General features: G+C 43.4%; 1 protein-coding gene across 5 annotated transcripts in view; it reads right to left on the bottom strand.

Annotated features, from left to right (window-relative positions):
• The window catches only part of LYRM4 (LYR motif containing 4), a 146,607-nt gene that overhangs the window by 23,943 nt on the left and 104,276 nt on the right, over positions 1-18,388 (bottom strand). The window contains exon 3 of one of the 5 annotated variants that reach the window (XM_036347902.1): positions 2,041-2,070. The exons of 3 other annotated variants lie outside the window; for them this stretch is intronic. In XM_036347902.1, the coding sequence (XP_036203795.1) occupies positions 2,056-2,070 (15 nt within the window). In that variant the 3' untranslated portion in view covers positions 2,041-2,055. Of the gene's footprint in view, positions 1-2,040; positions 2,071-11,471; positions 11,747-18,388 lie in introns of those variants that run through there. One more of the 5 variants, XM_036347896.1, reaches the window with a different exon arrangement.

Below are 18,388 nucleotides of genomic sequence, written 5' to 3'. Positions count from 1 at the left end.
AGAGAGAGAAACATCCATTAGCTGCCTCCTGAATGCTCCCTACTGGTGTTTGAGCCCACAACTGGGCATGTGCCCTGATTGGGAACTGAATGGGTGACCTCTCGGTACATGGGATGATGCTCAACCATTGAGCCACACTGGCCAGGGCTCTTTGGACTTAAAAAATATATATGTTTTTATTGATTTTTTGAGAGAGAGAAAGAGAGAGAGACAAAGGGAAAGGGAGAGAGAGAGATAGAAACATCAATGAGAGAGAAACATCGATGCTGCCTACTGGGGATTGAGCCCGCAACCTGGGCATGTGCCCTGACCCAGAATCGAATTGGCAACCTCTTGGTGCATGGGGTGATGCTCAATCCACTGAGCCACATGGGCTGGGCTCTTTGAGCTTTTTAATAGAAGCAAGTGCTAGAGATGTTTGTTAATACAGGGCCCCCAAAAGGTATACACACTTTGAATCATTATAAAGTCTGTGTTTATTAACATACTAGAGGCCCAGTGCACTAATTTGTATACCAATAGAGTCCCTCGGCCTGCCCTGCGTGATCAGGCCAAAACCGGCTCTCTGACATTCCCTGAGGGGTCCCGGATTGTGAGAGAGCACAGGCCAGGCCAAGGGATCCCACTGGTGCACGATCGGGGCCAGGGAGGGACCACAGGAGGACTCCAGGGAGTGTCTGGCCCGTCTTGCTCAGTCAGACCCCAGCAGCAAGCCAACCTACCAGTTGGAGCATTTGCCCCCTGGTGGTCAGTATACATCATAGCTAGCAGTTGAGCGGCCTTAGCATATCATTAGCATATTACGCGTTGATTGGCTGAACAGATGACCAGACGACTGGACACTTAGCATATTAGGCTTTTATTATAAGGACAGTTCATTTTCAAAATTGAGCTATCAGCTGGTATACATACTCTGAATGATAAAGTCAGTGTTTATTAACATACAGCTCATTTTCAAAATTAAGTGAGTTATCAGCTGTTAAAATATGTATACATTTTTTTGGGAACACCCTATACTTTAGAGAAATAGCAATCTGATAACCAGAAAAGGACTTCAAAGTTGATTGTTATAGGTAAAGTCTGACAGTTTAATCCCCAAAGACAAACATTAATGTTCATTGAGTGTCTACTGACTTTCAGACATTTATTATGGGCACTGTATACAGGGTAAGGCAAAAGGAAGTTTACAGTTGTTCATATGGTGAATACTACAATAATTAATAAATGATAATACAAAAATAAACTGTGCTTTGCATACTCACAACCGTAAACCTACTTTTGCCCCATCCTGAATGTGACTGGGTATTTTCCTTATGGACATTCTTAGGAAATGGGTGTTAAAAGTCTCTACTGTAGGGATGAGAACACAGAGGAGAGGGCAAGTAGCCTGTTCTGAGTGACAGGGGCTCGTGAGTTGCAGAGCGGTAACTCTTCTTTGCTGCTAGCCCAACAACCAGGGAGAAACCGGGTCAGAGTTCACACCGTCTCATCACCACGGCTCTATAAACACGGCTAACGTATCATAACTAGAACTTTGATCAATAATACACTTCAAAGTTAGGCAACAGAATAGCACGTTCAATTCATGACGTGTCAGCTGTACTTAAAAAATATAAACTGGAGTTAGGAGACTGAGAAGTATTATGTAAAAATAAGTGCTTAGCTTTAAAACAAGTAGACAAGTAGTGCTTTAATGGTTATTGACACTTTTGACATAATTGTGCTTAATATTACACAAGATACATTTTTAAAAAAACAAAGCTTAACTAAAAGTTGAGAAAACTTAAAAAATGTTTAGAGGAAGGGGAATTTAATGTATGAGGACATCCAAACCACATAGGGCTTTAGCACTGAAGGAGACCAACATGTAGGTTCAGACAACCCGTGATGTGCTCTGAGTATTTTCCAAAGTAAAAGCATTTCATGGTGTTTTACAGGTATTTTCAATTTGTGTCTGAGGGCCTTTATGGAGCATGAACTGGGCTTAGAAAAGTTACCTTGATTTGCACACGTGAGGCCTAACATTTCCTTGCTTGTCATTTCTTATGATTTTATTCACTCAGTAAGATCCTGCAAAAAATGTAACACGTGCACTTAAAAATGGTTAAGATGGCAAGCTTTGTTATGTGTATCTTACTACAATTAAAAATAAAAAAGAGTAATGCAAATTTAACCCAAAATTCAGAGCCTCTCCTTTTTCCATGCCGTGATGTAGCAGCTCAGTTTTCCTTAGGTCACCTGCCACCTCCTAACTAACCCAGCAGATTAAAAAGCCCATTGTCTTGTATTTAAAACATCGAGTTCTATATGATTCAAACATTGTTGCTCTCTGTAGATATCATACCAAAAATCTCCATGTGTAATCATGATTACCTTTGGTTATAAATGGTTTGATCTTTGTTTTTTAATCTAGAGTTTTCATGTCTGAAAATTCTATACGTTTTAGGATAACCGAACATTTGTCCCATTTGTGGAATTAAAAAGAAGACGGCACTGTCTAGGGTACAGGCCCTTCCCTGAATGAGACGGCACAGATGGGGTGGTGTTGAGATCTAAGGTCCTCCTTCACATTTTTTCTATTAAAAGGATGCTATCACACAAAGAGGAAAATACGCTGCCTTAGGTGATGCCTTAATTGCTACTAATCTGCCTTTTGTGGTGGTTACTTTCATGTGTCAGTTTGAGTGGGCCAAAAGATGCCCAGATTAAAAACGGAATCTTGCGGAAACCGGTTTGGCTCAGTGGATAGAGCGTCAGCTTGCGGACTGAAAGGTCCCAGGTTTGATTCTGGTCAAGGGCATGTACCTGGGTTGCGGGCACATCCCCAGTAGGAGATGTGCAGGAGGCAGCTGATCGATGTTTCTCTCTCTTCAATGTTTCTAACTCTCTATCTCTCTCCCTTCCTCTCTGTAAAAAATCAATAAAATATATTAAAAAAAAAACACACACAAAAAAACACCGGAATCTGAGTGTGTCTGTGACAGTATTTCTGGGTATTAGCTGGCACTCCACAGTGCTGAGGGCCTGAATAGACTCACAGGAGGAGGAAGGAAGAATTTGCTGCTTTTCCCCTAATTGCAGTGACACCTTATCTCTTCTTCTCGCCCTTGGATGGGATCTGTATCATCAGCTGCCCTGCTTCTCAGGCCTTCGGACTCAGACTGAATTGCACCACTGGCTTTCTAGGGTCCATAGCTTGTAGGCTGTGGGAATGCTCAGCCTCCATAATCTAGTGAGCAATTCCTCATAATAAATCCTTTTATATCCAATTGGTTGTTCCTCTGGAGAACCCTAACTAATATACCCTCTGACCTCGGGCAAAACACTTGGTTTCTCTCTGTAAAATGGAGAGTTGACGATTTCCAAGGCTCCTACCACAAAAGCCACTGTGTGATTTTATCATCCCACAGACAGGAAAACATCTCCATAACCATAAACTGGGCAGGGACTTGTAAACACACAGAACTTCTGTGTAGTCTCAAGCATCCATATAGCCAAGCAGAACTAGTGTGAACGAAGGAACCTCATCATGTCCAAATGAAGAGTAAAACCAAACATTTGGAAGCTGAAAAAAGTTTATCAGATAATTTTATAGGCCTTTCATTTTAGAGCAGGAAGCTAGAACCCAAAGGGCCCAAATAATGTGTCCAGAGTCCCAATGCTCAGAGATCAGAGCTGGAAGGAATTTTAGGGATTGTTTAACTTAGAATTCTCAAAGTAGAGAGGAAAATTAAAAAGTTTGAGGGGGCTTTTCAAAACTTTCACTATCACCTCCTCATTCAGAATTACTACTGCAGCGAACCCACTACCACTGAAGCATGTGTATCAGGATATTAAAAACACACTTGAGAGACAGAACTTGGCTGGAGATCCTAGACAGAACTTGGCTAGAGATCCTGGCTAGGCTGCTAATCAACTGAACGCTGTCTCCGTGTCATTCCTTCTTCACCGACTCTGTCCACACCTTTGGGGACCCCTGGACCTGTTGGGGTTGGACCCCAACAAGTAACAAAGAAACAGAATTTCCAGAGGATGAGGCCCAGAAATCAGGATTTTAAAAAGATTCCCAGGTGATTCTAATGTGCAGCCAAGGTTGAGAACCACTGGATTATAGGATAGTGAAGATTGCTGTAGGCAGGAACAGCACCAGGTGTTAGGTCTTCCCCTGGGACCTCCCCTAAAAATTCCACCCTTAAAACCCTTAGGATGGAGGACCCAGAGTGCTCTCACTCCCAGGAGCATGGGTCCTTCGGTCGATTAGGCTTTTATATACTAGTATATAGATTGATTTCAGAGAGTAAGGGAAGAGAGCTAGAAATATTAATGTTGAGAGAGAATCATTGATCAGCTGCCTCTTGCATGCCCCTTATTGGGGATCTAGCCCACAAACCAGGCATGTGCCAATGACCAGAATCAAACCTGGGACCCTTCAGTTTGCAGGCTAATGCTCTACCCACCGAACAAAACCAGCTAGGGCAGGGAAGATCTTAATAGACTATTCAGCAGCTTTCAGATCTGGGTCTCCACTGATTGATTGGTCTGAGCCAGGGCAGGAGGTCATTATTCAATGCAGCTGGTCCTGGGGTGGTGTCCCTTGTCTAGTTTTGCTACTTTTCTGGGCCTGGAGCTGAAATACAGCTGAGGCCTAAATGTTATCTCTAGAAAGGAAAGGTCAGGGGGTCCAAACCTCTTGACCAGAGATATGCTAGGGGAGGAATGGTCACCCTGAAGGTGAGACTCCACCCTAGAATTATCCTTTGCTATGCACACAGGGCTTTCCACCCTGGTGACCTTCTGTACCTGGACCACCATCCTTGCTTTGCTCATGTCTGTCTGTCTACCACAAGAGTATGTGCTCTCTTGTGGCTGGTTATGCCTTATTTCACAGGTGTGGTAACCTAGATGCATAGAAACAAAGAACAGGGCTTACTTAAGGCAAAGATACACCTTTTAATAAAGAACTTGTAATGCCTGGGGTGTGACTACCCAAAAAAAAAACAAAACAACAAAAAAAACCCACACTCGAATAATCACTGATTTATTTTCTGTTTTCCTGGAGAGGAAACTGACCCAAAGTTTAAGATCAGGCCCAAATGCAAGTTGAAGACAGAATAAGAAGTAGATCCCCCCATTCATCTATCACAAACCCCTCTCATGGTCGCTGAGGGCCTACAACATGCTATATTCTGTTGCAGTACACGTGTGGAGATGGGGTTAGACACAATGAGATAGGCATGGCAGGTGGTATTTCCCAAAGACAGCACTGCCACCACACATGCTCGACTTACAGCATGACTTGACACTTCTCCACTGAGAGGAGGAATTTCAGTTCCCCCTCCTCAAACCTGGGCAGGTTCTGTAACTACCTTGGCCTACACAGCTGGACAGTGGAAATGACATGGCATGGCTTCTCTGGCTAAGCCAGAAAAGCACTATGACTTCTGCCTGGCTCTCTTTTGGGACTCTTGTCCTTGGAATCCAGCCACCATGTGCTGAGGAGGCTCAGGCAAGGCCATGTGTGCATGTGCTGCTGACAACCCCAGCCAGGCCCCAGCGGACAGCCAGCATCAACTGCCAGACAAGTGGGTGAGAGGTGATTCCAGGCCTAGCTTTGATTCTTCAGGCTGAGGCCTTGTCCCTGGGAGCACTCTCCATGAGACATGCTCAGTCTGAATTCTTGACCTCCAGAAGCTGGGAGTGGTAATAATGAAGATTGTTGTTTTAAGTCGCTACTTTGGAGGTGATTAATTGTGCAGCAATCCTATATAATAAAACCCTAATATGCAAATTGACCGAACTGTGGAACGACCGGTAGCTATGATGTGCACTGACCACCAGGGGGCAGATGCTCAATGCAGGAGCTGCCCCCTGGTGCTCAGTGCGCTCTCACAGAGGGAGCGCCGCTCAGCCAGAAGCCAAGCTCATGGCTGGTGAACGCAGCGGCGCAGTGGGAGCCTCTCCTGCCTCTGTTGCAGGCAGGTGGTAACGCACGAGGAGTCCTGGACTGCAAGAGCCCCAGACTGTGAGAGGGATGTCTGACTGCCGGCTTAGGCCAGATCCCCAGCAGGCGGACATCCCCCAAGGGGTCCCAGACTGGGAGAGGGCACAGGCCGGGCTGAGGGACCACCCGCAGTGCACAAATCTCATGCACTGGGTCTCTAGTAAATAAATAATATGTGAAAGTCTTGGGTTTATAGTCCTTGTTAAATTTCTTGGTTTTCATTTCTACTCTGCTACCATTCCACATTCCCTTTGGTATGTTATGATTAAAGAGAAATGTCTCTGCTTTTTAATTTTTCCTCTAAATGTGAAACATGATTCCCCCTCCTCCCATGCTTAACCTTTGTATTAGGAGCTGATGTTAAATGACATCATCTTTTTGGGTTTACAACCATGACCAGATTTAAGGAGTCCAATATGCTTTAGCAACTCTGCTTTGAATTTCATTTTTGGAATGCTTTTGCCTAATAAGAGCACTGTAATCTCCAGCTATGGCCCCCTCAGCCCGCCTGCCTGCTGCAGATGTTTCACAGAACATCTGTATTGTGGCTGCATCACAGACACAGTAGCCCATGTTCCGTCAGCACTCCTCAGTCTCTGAAAAGCCAGGTAACTGCACTTTGGATATTCTCCATCCAGCCTTTCATGAAACTTCAAGAAGCTGAGATGACACATGTATTGTTTTAGAGGTGGTGAGACCACAATAACCCTTCAAGTTCAGAATGGCTCATGGGTGATGCTGACAACTCTCCTGTGAAGGTGACATCTGTTAGTGCTCCAAGACACATGGCCATACGGAATATCTTTGGTTTGGAGTAAAGCCTGGTGCCTGCTGGCACTCCTCTGTCATTCAGGATATAATGCCATTTTGAACTGATGTCAAAAAGTTACTCAACAATTATTCAACTATGTCTCATATAGGTGACCAAGTTTACCATGTGGCTCCGGTGACTCATGGCAACCTCCAGGGTAAGGTTTCTCTACTGTAAGTCAGATGAGCTCATGGTGATTGATGGGCTGATTTTACTGATAATACTAATAATTCCCACTTCTTTGATGTAATATATGGGTGACTGTGATATATAACATTGAGAGGTAGACAGCTGTGATAACAGGACCCATTCCAAAGACCAACTGAGTATTGTGTCCTTGGCCTTGAGATGCAGGCTGGTCTGAGGCCTGGTCTGAGAGTGCCTAGATATGCGCACAGATCTGGTTAAAAGCCAAGATGAAGAAACTGGCATTGTCACCTCTGCCTATCCTGTCAAGAGAGAATTTTAAAGAGTGTTATAGTTCTCCTTGGCAATCACCAAAAACAGAGCATTTCACTTTTGGTGGCAGCAAGTTTTACACTAGAAAAACCTGAGTCCCAAAAGACTATGGAGAGGCAGAAGGGAAATAAAAATAGAGTAGGATTTAACAACATAATAAAACATTCTACCAGCAGATGGCAATAGAGGACTTTGTGAGCAATTCTGGCAGCCAGAGTTCTGAAATGCTGGAAGGCAGCTTGTAACAGCTATTGTATAAGTGATTTATGTATTTGGATTCTGTTCAATGTTATAGATGCATTACTGAATAAAACATTCGCAGTGTGTTTTCCATTACCAGCTGAGCTCTGAGCCCCAATTCCCAAAGCTCAAAGGAGCCCCTGCCATCAAATTGCTTTCCTCCTCAAATAGCTGGTTCATACCCCAGAAAAAGAAATGCTTAGAGAGTGTGAGAGAGAGCTGATGTGACCGCATAATCGAAATGGCTTACCATGTACATGTGAGTAAAAGCACATGCCTGTAAGCTGGATTCCTCACAGCAAAGCTGTCCAGAGCTTCCCTGAGCTCCTACTGCTGCTCCCTGCATTTCCTCCATCTCACTCTGCTTTGCTCAGCACCACTGTGCTGAACAGCTTCGGTGAGAGGGGGCTAGCCCTGGCTTGGACAAGGAAAGTAAATGGCTTGTTTGTAAGAAATATGCCAAGTATATTAAAAAGGAAATTCTCATACAAGGCTTTTAATAATTTTTTTCCTGTTCTTTCCAGCAGGGAAATCTCTTCAGCATCCCAAACACAGAACTAGAACAATTTGGAAGCAGCCAGTGTGCAGTGCTTGCTTCCCAGGCTGCCGGGCCATTTCTGGCTAAGCCTCTGCAGCTCCTTCCCACGAGGTTCCTCAGCCAAGGCTGTACTGATGATTTCGGAGGCCTCTGAGGTCTGACACACTGTGATGCATTGACAGTACGAAGGTAGGAGCCACAGTGCTAGCATAAGCCCACGGTGTGATCCGGCTCAATGTGGTGGCCTTTAGATGAGGGAATACCTCTCATTGAGAATGTGTCTGTTCAATCACGAGGTTTCTACAGAAACACAGTTTCTACAGAAAGTACTGTGAGACAGGCATTCCCTGTGGTAAATGCCAGCCTATCATTTCGGTACACAATATGTTGGTATTCCAGCTTTAGTCACTAATATGTCATAGTACTTGAGATGTAAGCTTCTCCTGCTCCTTCTATTTGCCTCCTGGTTGTCTCTCCATTTGAACAAAGGAAAGGAAATGCAGTTATAATAAGTGGAGATGATATTATTTTCATTTTTCAGGAGAAGAAAATGAGGTTTATAAAGATTAAGAAACGTACTTAATTTTACATGACTGATACACAATGGAGCCAGGACCAAAAAGGAGCCAGAACTAAGCCCCCAGAGTCCGACAGCAAAGTCAACGCTTCGCATCACTGTGATGGTAAGGGTCATGGGTGTGGTCTTTCTCTGCAACAGCTACAGCCCTCCATCCATAAAGTAAAAGAAAGTTTCATCTAAAGGAAAAGCAACATGACCCTCATCATGATGAGGAAATAAAAAAAAGTCACAGAAGAGATGGCTGCCAAGAAGAAAAAAAGAATCAACATTTCATTTCTCCATTCCTCATGCACACTGATGTGAAGGGCATAAAACACCAGGGAGACTACCAATGCATCTTTAATATCACTCACTAAATGTGCTCTCACTTACACCCCTGGCTTCATCACTAATGCTGTGACAGGAGTGACTGTTAATCTGTATTTCTGGATCAGACTTATCTTTTGATTCCCCAAACCAGCATACTCAATCTTTACATTCTCTCCAGAGTTCATCCATTTTTTCCCATTCTCTTCCCTCAGCTCACAAGTGATCTCTTGCTTGGATTAGATATCTACCTGGACATATGACTCCATTATGAACACTACAATGAATTCTTTTCATTACTGCAATCCTTCTATACCTTTTGATACTATCACTTCACTGCTTAAAATATTCAAATCTGCTCTCACTGCACAGAGTGTATGCGCACCTCCTGCCTCCTTAGACTGTGAGCTGCTGCAGCACAGGTGTCTCATTCACCATATACTGTTAACCCGTAGTTTAGACCAGTGGTTTTCAACCTGTGGGTCGCGACCCCTTTGGGGGTCGAACGACCCTTTCACAGGGGTCACCTAAGACCATCGGAAAACACATATATAATTACATATTGTTTTTGTGATTAATCACTATGCTTTAATTATGTTCAATTTGTAACAATTAAAATACATCTTGCATATCAGTTACGATTCATAACAGTAGCAAAATTACAGTTATGAAGTAGCAACGAAAATAGTTTTATGCTTGGGGGTCACCACAACGTGAGGAACTGTATTAAAGGGTCGCGGCATTAGGAAGGTTGAGAACCACTGGTTTAGACACAGTCTAGGAGCATTATCCCGTCAGCCCTAGTAAACTGTGAGGTAAATGAATTGTGCAGAGTGCTGAGGGGCCCTTATTAACACCCTGTCCTTATGCAGATTAGATCTTATTGGGATTAAAGAACAGGCCTGTGTATTATCTTACATCTCATGTTATCTCTGAGGTAGGCATCTTATTTTTTAAGTCTAGTTTTATTTTTTTAATAGGTCTTTATTGATTTTAGATAGAGGAAGGGAGGAGTAGAGAGATAAAAACATCAATGAGAGCAACATGAATCGCTGCCTCCTGCATACCCACTACTAGGGATCAAGCCAGCAACCCAGACATTTGCCTTGACCGGGAATCAAACCAGCAACCTCTTAGTTCATGGGTTGATGCTCAACCACTGAGCCACACCAGCCGGGCCAGGTAGGTATCTTTAGCCTCATTTTTTTTTTTTTTTTTTTTATCACTGAGAAAACATAGAAAAGATAATTTACCTAAGATCACAGAGCTGGTAAAGAGAGAGTCAGGATTCAAATCCAAGTGCTCACTTCACCAGTACCACCAGGCAATACCTGAAGTATTTGTTAGAGGCAAGTTCCCAGGCTCCACCCTAAACCTGCTGTGGCTGAGAATGTTGGTTGCCCATTCCTGGATGCCCCTTCTTTGTCTCCTTCCTTCACAACAAAGCCCCAAGTGGTCAGCCTCCTGTAAGCCTCCGGGGAGACCAGTCACTCTCCAGCCCCATGGTGTCAGTCTTCATGGATCTAAGCCATGATTTTCTACTGGTGTGCTGCAAGAATTTTTAAAACATGCAATACCTGACTATTTAGTTAGGAACAGTGACCTCTTTTCCCTTAGATCAGTTCTCAACCTTCTGGCCCTTTAAATATAGTTCCTCATGTTGTGACGCAACCATAAAATTATTTTCGTTGCTACTTCATAACTGTAATGTTGCTACTCTTACGAATCATAATGTAAATATCTGATATGCAGGATGGTCTTAGGCGACCCCTGTGAAAGGGTCGTTCGACTGCCATAGGGTCGCGACCCACAGGTTGAGAACCACTGCCTTAGATTGTCAAATTAAAAAATGATAACAGCCAACACAACAATAGCTGTCTGGTGTGAATGAGTCAAAATTAGATCAATTTTTTGTCAGATCAGTAAAAAATATATTTTTTGGTATGCTGCAGAGTTTTAATAATTAGTTTGTGTGCGCCATGAGGGAAAAGGTTGAAAATCGCTAATCTAAGCCAATTGTGAAGGTCTGAATCTACCTGCCTACTGGACAGTTTGGGCACAATCATCTGACACAACTGTAGACAATGTGACTAGAAGGGAGGATGGTGGGAGCCTTTTGGAAAAGGTTTCCACACTCTTAAAAAAGGACCATCTCAGCTGGTCACTATAGTGAAAGGCATGAAGAAATGAACGAAGAAATGGTCTCTCTCTCCCTGCAAACCCCCAACATGAGAATGTGTTAGGACTACTTGATATAACAATTCCAGGGTTGTTTAATCCAGTGGCCAGCTTGGCAACATCCAACAGTAAAAAGAAAATAAAATGTATGGTTTGAATTGTGGGTTATCAGCATCCACAAAATAATACTGCCCAGGTTAAGCCAAAATGTCCTTGGATTTGCTTAACCAAATTTTATATATGCTCATTCGATAGTTTTATAAGTAGATTGCTTTTAATCTTTGTTTGAAGGAAGAGAGGAAACAGAGATAAAAAATTCACATTCATAAGATACTTCAATGCAAAGTAAGGCTTGTTCAGCACTTCCCAGTGTGTACCTTTTCTGTACTAGCAAGTAAAGTTAGGCAACAGTGAACTGGGGGATAAGTTATGCCCTCTCTCTCATCTTCCTTGCTCTTTTATTTTCCCAAAGAAATAGCAGTGTGGAGCTTTAGTAAACCAAATTCTCCTGGAGGCCCAGGAAGCTCCAGATCTTTTTAAAGAGCTGCACTGATCAGTGATGACTGTCTGTCTTTTCTTTTGTAAATTAGTTGGCAGCTGAGGTTGTAGACTTTCTTCGCATGTGGACAGTGGCTGGAAGAGGAGAAGACAGGGATGAGGATGAGGGGCTTTTCAATGACGTTGGACTAAACACAGAAAACAATCTCTGCCTTCTTATAGGTCCTGGAATGTGCTAAGCTCTTTAGCACTCCAGGTCTCTGCACAGCCTGCCTCCCCGCACAGTATCTGCCCTTCCCCATCCTCCTGTTAACACACCTCTACTCATCTCCAGGCCCCATTAAACGTCACTTGCCCAGAGTAGATATCCTTGACTGGCATCCCTGGTCATCTTCTCAAGCAGTCCTCCTCAATAGCACTTAATCTGCTTCTTGTGATAAATTCATCTGTGTGCTAATCTGTTTAATGTCTGTTTTAATAGCCTGTGAGCTCCTCAGAATAGGGCCACATAAGTATCGTTCATTTCTTCATGTCTTGTACTATACTGAGCAGGCATTTATTGAAAACACAAAGAGGAAGCAAAAGCCTTTAAAAGTCCAAGGCTATCAGATACTGGCCATTTAACAGGGGATGACTTCAGGTGTTGAAATGGGCCCTGAGAGTTAGAACTTTGATTTTAGTCCTGATCTGTGTGTGTACTTGGACTGTGGCCTTGAACAAGTCACTGTGACTTTTAAATGTTCTTAAGCACAAAACATAGATTAAAAAATGAGAAAACTACCCTTGCTGGGTGGCTCAATTGGTTGGAGCATTGTCTTGTGCACAGGAAGGCTGCCAATTGGATTCTCAGTCAGGGCACATACCTAAGTTGTGGGTTCAATGTACGGGAGGCAACTGATTGATGTTTCTCTTATACATCGATGTTTCTCTCCCCCCCCCCCCAATAAAAAATGAAACTAATTATGGAAAAGATTATTTTTAATGAAAAGCTATCAAATTACTGAACAGATAATAGCCTTTAGTGAAGAAATACATATACACTTTAACGCAACCAAGAAATCAACTCTCCCAAAACGATGCCAGCAGTAATTACTGAAAATGACAGCCTCTTATTTGAAATCATTTCCATTTACATGGGAAATATATAATGAAATAACTGCTGATTAAACCTATAACTATACATGTACCATCTCATTTATAATGTACTTCCAAGTATAAAACTAAATGTGGGTTTTAGGTTTTTTTTCTCAGAACTCAGGCTTCATTTCTTAATTATCTAGAATAGCTCCTGTAACAAAATTTCATTTTTGACATGATACTTGTTTGAGATAACAAAACTGCACTTTAACTGAAATTTCATATTAATTTTTACACTTTAGGGTTGTAGGATGACACCATATTTCATATAAATGCTTGGTGAGTAATTTAGCTCTCTGTTGGATGTACAGTCCTGAGTGCTTACTAATAACTCTGTGAAACTATTAATCTGTGATATATCCAGGTTTTCAAAAAGATAAGTAAATAGGCACCAATGTGGTGATATTAAATAATACTGCAGGCATATGTAAAATGAGGATAATAAAATGAGGACCTGAAAGAGAGCATGCTATGTGGGAAAAGGATGCTAAGAAAGAAGCACTACAACAGTAAGCCTTCCTAGGAGAGGTCCTTCACTCCAAGCCCTATTTTACCACCACCAGCTCATTACTTCTCCCAGGTGCGAGGACACAGATAACCACTGGTGTCTGGCTTACTATCTCAGATGCCGGCATGGAGACTAGGGAGACATTAGGTGGTTTATCCAAGGTCACACAGATTATCACAACTTTCTTAGATGTCAGGTTTCAAAGTCAATAGTTCAAATTGCTGGTTTTATGTCTCCAGATATTCTCCAGTGTTCTTTGTGGGGGCAGGGAGGAGAGAACCAGAAACTTCGAAGTAATCCTCAGCAGCCAATTTACCTAATTCATTTGGCCATTAAATACCCAGGTGTGGGGAAGCATGGGGCTTGGTTGGAAAGTCTGTAAGGAGGATTCTCCGAAAGGTCGGGGGCGTAGGGGGACCTTGCTGAAGGCGGCAGCCCCGCCTTGACTTTTCCAAACAAGTCCGAGCTCCCGGGTTTTTCGCTGGAATCTCTATGTTTAGTCTTTAGACATGACCTTGTAGAAGCATGTGCTTTCTCAAGGATACTTACCCTGCTGATTGTATCTAGAGCAGCAGTTCTCAACCTGTGGGTCGCAACCCCTTTGGCGGTCGAACGACCCTTTCACAGGGGCCGCCTAAGACCATCCTGCTTACCAGATATTTACATTACGATTCATAACAGTAGCAACATTACAGTTATGAAGTAGCAACGAAAATAATTTTATGGTTGGGTCACAACATGAGGAACTGTATTTAAAGGGCCAGAAGGTTGAGAACCACTGATCTAGAGGTTAATTTTAGTTCAAGCTGTTATTACAATACAAGTGTAAGGAGGCAGGCAAACAGGACAGTCTGGGGCCTCTTGCCAAGCAGCCCCTTAGTCCTCTCTTTCACAGAAACATGTGTTAGAGTAATCATTCATCCATGGCTCAGGGTCTGCTGGTCAGTCCCGGCACCCAGGATTTTGAGATACATTAAGGTTGGTGGAAAAAATAATCTAAAAATCTTGGTACATTTTATGAAAAAAATGTAGCCCTGATGTTTCAATGCTGTGAGGATTGGCTTATCATAGGACTTATTATACATTAAAGTAAGTTGGGTGAGTAGTCAGTTTCAAATAAGCCTTCCCCTGGAGCTATGACTGGAATAATAAAACTATGAGATAATGAAAAGGTTGGAGCCAATGTTCCCCTAAAATTAAATATAAACATTTAAGTGTGTAAAAATCAGACACAATTCCATTTAAAATCACGATGTGTTCATTCACTGCACTAAGTTTGTCATTCCTATCAATGATTTCCTACAAATAAAACATTATCACTTAAAAATAATGCTAAGGCCCAGCCAGTGTGGCTTGGTGGTTGAGTGTTGATCTATGAACCAGGTCATGGTTTGATTCCTGGTCAGGGCACATGCCTGGGTTGTGGGCTCAGTCCCAAGAGGGGGGCATGGAAGAGGCAGCTGATTGATGTTTTTCTCTCATTGGTGTTTCTATCTATCTCTCCCTTCCTCTCTCTAAAAAAATCAATAAAATATATATAAAAAATAATGCTAAGTAGCTGTAGGATCAGTGTTGCCAAGGGCAATGTTAACCGTCAAAAACCAGATGCAGGTGAGTACAGCAGCATGCCTCTGGCCTCCAGAAGTCATTGCTGACTTTCAGACATTCACCCTTTTTTCAGGCTACAGCAATATAGGGTATTGAGAGGCAAGTAATGTGCCACAGCCCATCTGTTGTATTGTGAGTATGGAAAATCCTAGCACATCAGTAAAAGCTCAAATGCAAGCTCTGCGGGAGGCAGGTGACTGTTAATGGTGGTAAGCTTGTACATGGCATGCAAACTAATGACAAAGGAATAAACACGGGAATCAACCATTTCTGCATTCCTTATTATTCTTTTCTTTTTTGAAGTCTGATTTTGCCTTCTCAGTTTAACAAGACTGGGGACCTGAACAAAGGCTATGAGACCTGGGTTCCAGCCCCAGCTTTGCCATTTACTAGTTGGTTAAGTTATTTAACTTTGCTTCAGCCCCTTCCTATGTAAAGAGGAGATGATGATGCCCTCCTCATAGGAATGCGAGAACTGAGGTCTGTAAAACCCTGAGCACAGTGCCTGGAACACAGCAAGCATATAATAATTGTTAGCATAACTATTCTTTCTCTGTGGTCTCCTACAGCCACAGCAAAAAGCATATGAGGTATCAAATGTACACATGCTTTGTCCCAAACACTTATTAATTCACCTTAAGCCCCAGCTTCCAGGCTTCCCTTACAAGAGCACAACTCCTACCTATTCAGGCTCTGACAGCTTTCTTAAGTACTAGAACTACAGCTGAAGAAATCGTGTGCACATCAGGCTCATTAATACATTCCTGCAGTAGCTCTGCAACCAGCCCCGCTGACTCTTCTCTCAACCCTGTCCACAAGAATATTCACAAGACATGGCCACATGTGATCTGTCTTTATTTAACTTCCTACCCTAATCTTGAGTAGCTCCAAAATGCCTTTCCAGCAACTCTCAAATCTTTGCCTGACCCATCTACCTTTTTAACCCAGTATACCACCACGCCCTCATAGGTTCTGTTCAAAGGGCATACTTCGTGGCCCTGCCCTGCCCACTGCTTTCTCCCTCCAGTGTCCTTGCTGGATATACTCTCCCCAGCTTACACATGCTAATTCCACTCATTTTTAAGACTTTGTAACAAAATGTGCTTATTCTGCCCCAAACAGCATATATTATCTCTTGTTACCAAGTATCCTAATATGTTATTAGGAGGCAACACGATCTAACAGAAAAAGCACGGGCTTTGAAATAAGAAAGGTTTATTTCTACTAAATCCTGGTCCAATATATTAGCAGCACAAATAGGGGAAGATTACTTATTCTCTGAACCTTTGATCCCTTATCTATAAACTAGAGGCCCAGTGCATGAAATTTGTATATGGGTAGGGTCCCTAGGCCTGGCCGGAGATCAGGGCCGATCGGGGCCTTCCTTCCCCAGCTGCTGGCTGCCGGCTGGAGCCTCCCTTCGTTCCGCACTTCCCCCTGGTGGCCAGTGCATGGCATAGCGAGCAGTCAAACCCCCAGTTGGTCGAGCTTCCGAGGGGACAATTTGCATATTAGCCTTTTATTATATAGGACTAGAGGCCTGGTGCATGAAATTCATGCACTCGTGTGGGCGGGGTCCCCCTCAGCCCGGCCTGCGCCCTCTTGCAGTCTGGGAGCCCTCAGGGGATGTCTGTCAAGTGGGCCTAAGCCAGCAGTTGGACATCCTTAGTGCTGCTGTAGAGGTGGGAGAGGCTCCCACCACCGCCGCTGTGCTTGCCAGCCATGAGTTCTGTTTCTGGCTGAGAAGTGCTTCCCCTATGGGATTGGGCTGAAACCGGCTCTCCAACATCCCCTGAGGGGTCCCGGATTACGAGAAGGCACAGGCCAGGTCGAGGGACCCCATTGGTGCACGATTGGGGCTGGGGAGAGACACGGGAGGTTAGCCAGCCGGGGAGGGACTGCGGGAGGGTTCCAGGGCATGTCTGGTCCTTCTCACTCAGTCCCAATCGGCCGGACATCAGCAGCAAGCTAACCTACCGGTCAGAGTATCTGCCCCCTGGAGGTCAATGCACATCACAGCGACTGGTCAACTGCCCCCTGGTGGTCAGTGCATGTCATAGCGGGTGGTTGAGTGGCCTCAGCGTATCATTAGAATATTATGCTTTGATTGGTTGAATGGCCGACCTGTCAACCGGACACTTAGCATATTAGGCTTTTATTATATAGGACTACCTCACAGGATTACTGTGATAATTAAATTAAATGAACATAAAGTATTAAGTGGAGTACCTGGGGCACAGAGAGGCTGAAAAAATGTGAGTGTGCTTTTCCATGGCTTTGTCAACTGATATATATATACATACATACACACACACACACACACACACACACACACACACACACATATATATACACACATATATACATATATATTATATACTGGTATATATATTTTAAAATCCTCACTCAAGGACATTTTTTCCATTGATTTTTAGAGAGAGTGGAAGGGAGAGGGACAGGGAGAGAGAAACACCGATGTGAGAGAGAGACATCGATTGATTGCCTCCCACCTGCCCCCTACCAGGGCCAGGAGCCTGCAACCCAGGTACAGTCTGCAGGCCGACACTCTATCCACTGAGCCAAACTGGCTAGGGCTCAACTGATATTCTTCACCTTCCCTTTCTCGGAGAATCAACTGTGTTGCTGTTTTGTCTCCATGGCTGGATGGTAGGTGCCAGGAGGGCAGTTACTGTGGGACTCACTATTGCGCTCCCATAGCATTATCATAGCCCACTAGATACAGATAATACACACATACTTAAATACATGGAAGTATGGTTACAATATTCTTGGCAACTGGAATCACTGAGAATGAGAACTGGAAAGACCTTAGAAATAAAACAGTCACAATTTCATTCTAAATGTTATAACACACAGACACTCAATGACTTGCCTATGATTAGCTTGCAAGTAAACAGTGGCAGACTCTTGGTTCTGTGCTTTTCCTACTCCACCATGTTGATTCAATGATCAACTGCAGAAAAAAAGTTAACGGAGGAGAAGATGGACCAACCTGGAATTACAACTACAAAATAGAAACATCATGCTGAATAACCAACAGAAGACTAGCTGGAGAGAACCCTTAAAACCAAGGATGTAAATAGGAGACCTGAATGAGACTGGTAGGAAGTGTAGAGGTGTGAGAGGGCTGACCAGGCTCCCATAGGCAATAACTGAAGTTACAGAGGGATATCGCAGCTGAGGGGGGTTCCATTGATACCATGGAATACTAAGCAACAGTAAAAAAAAGAAAGATTTCTTACCCTTTGAAGGGACCTGGAAAGTATTATGCTAAGTGAAATAAGCCAGGCAGAGAAAGGCAAGTATCACGTGATCTCAATTATATGTGGAATTTAATGTGGAATTTAATGAACAAAATAAATGGATAAATCCAGAGGCATAGAAGTATGGAAGAGACTGACGAGTCTCAGAGGGAAGGTGGGGAGAGAAGGGTGTAGGAAGTGATTAAAGAACTTATATGCGTAACTCATGGATACAGACAATAGTGTGGTGAAGGTGTGGGA

Source organism: Myotis myotis, unplaced genomic scaffold (assembly GCF_014108235.1).
Source record: "Myotis myotis isolate mMyoMyo1 unplaced genomic scaffold, mMyoMyo1.p scaffold_m19_p_2, whole genome shotgun sequence".
NCBI classification, from domain to species: Eukaryota; Metazoa; Chordata; class Mammalia; order Chiroptera; family Vespertilionidae; genus Myotis; species Myotis myotis.
Note: the sequence above shows the minus strand (reverse complement) of the source record. Positions and strands in the feature narration are given on the sequence as shown.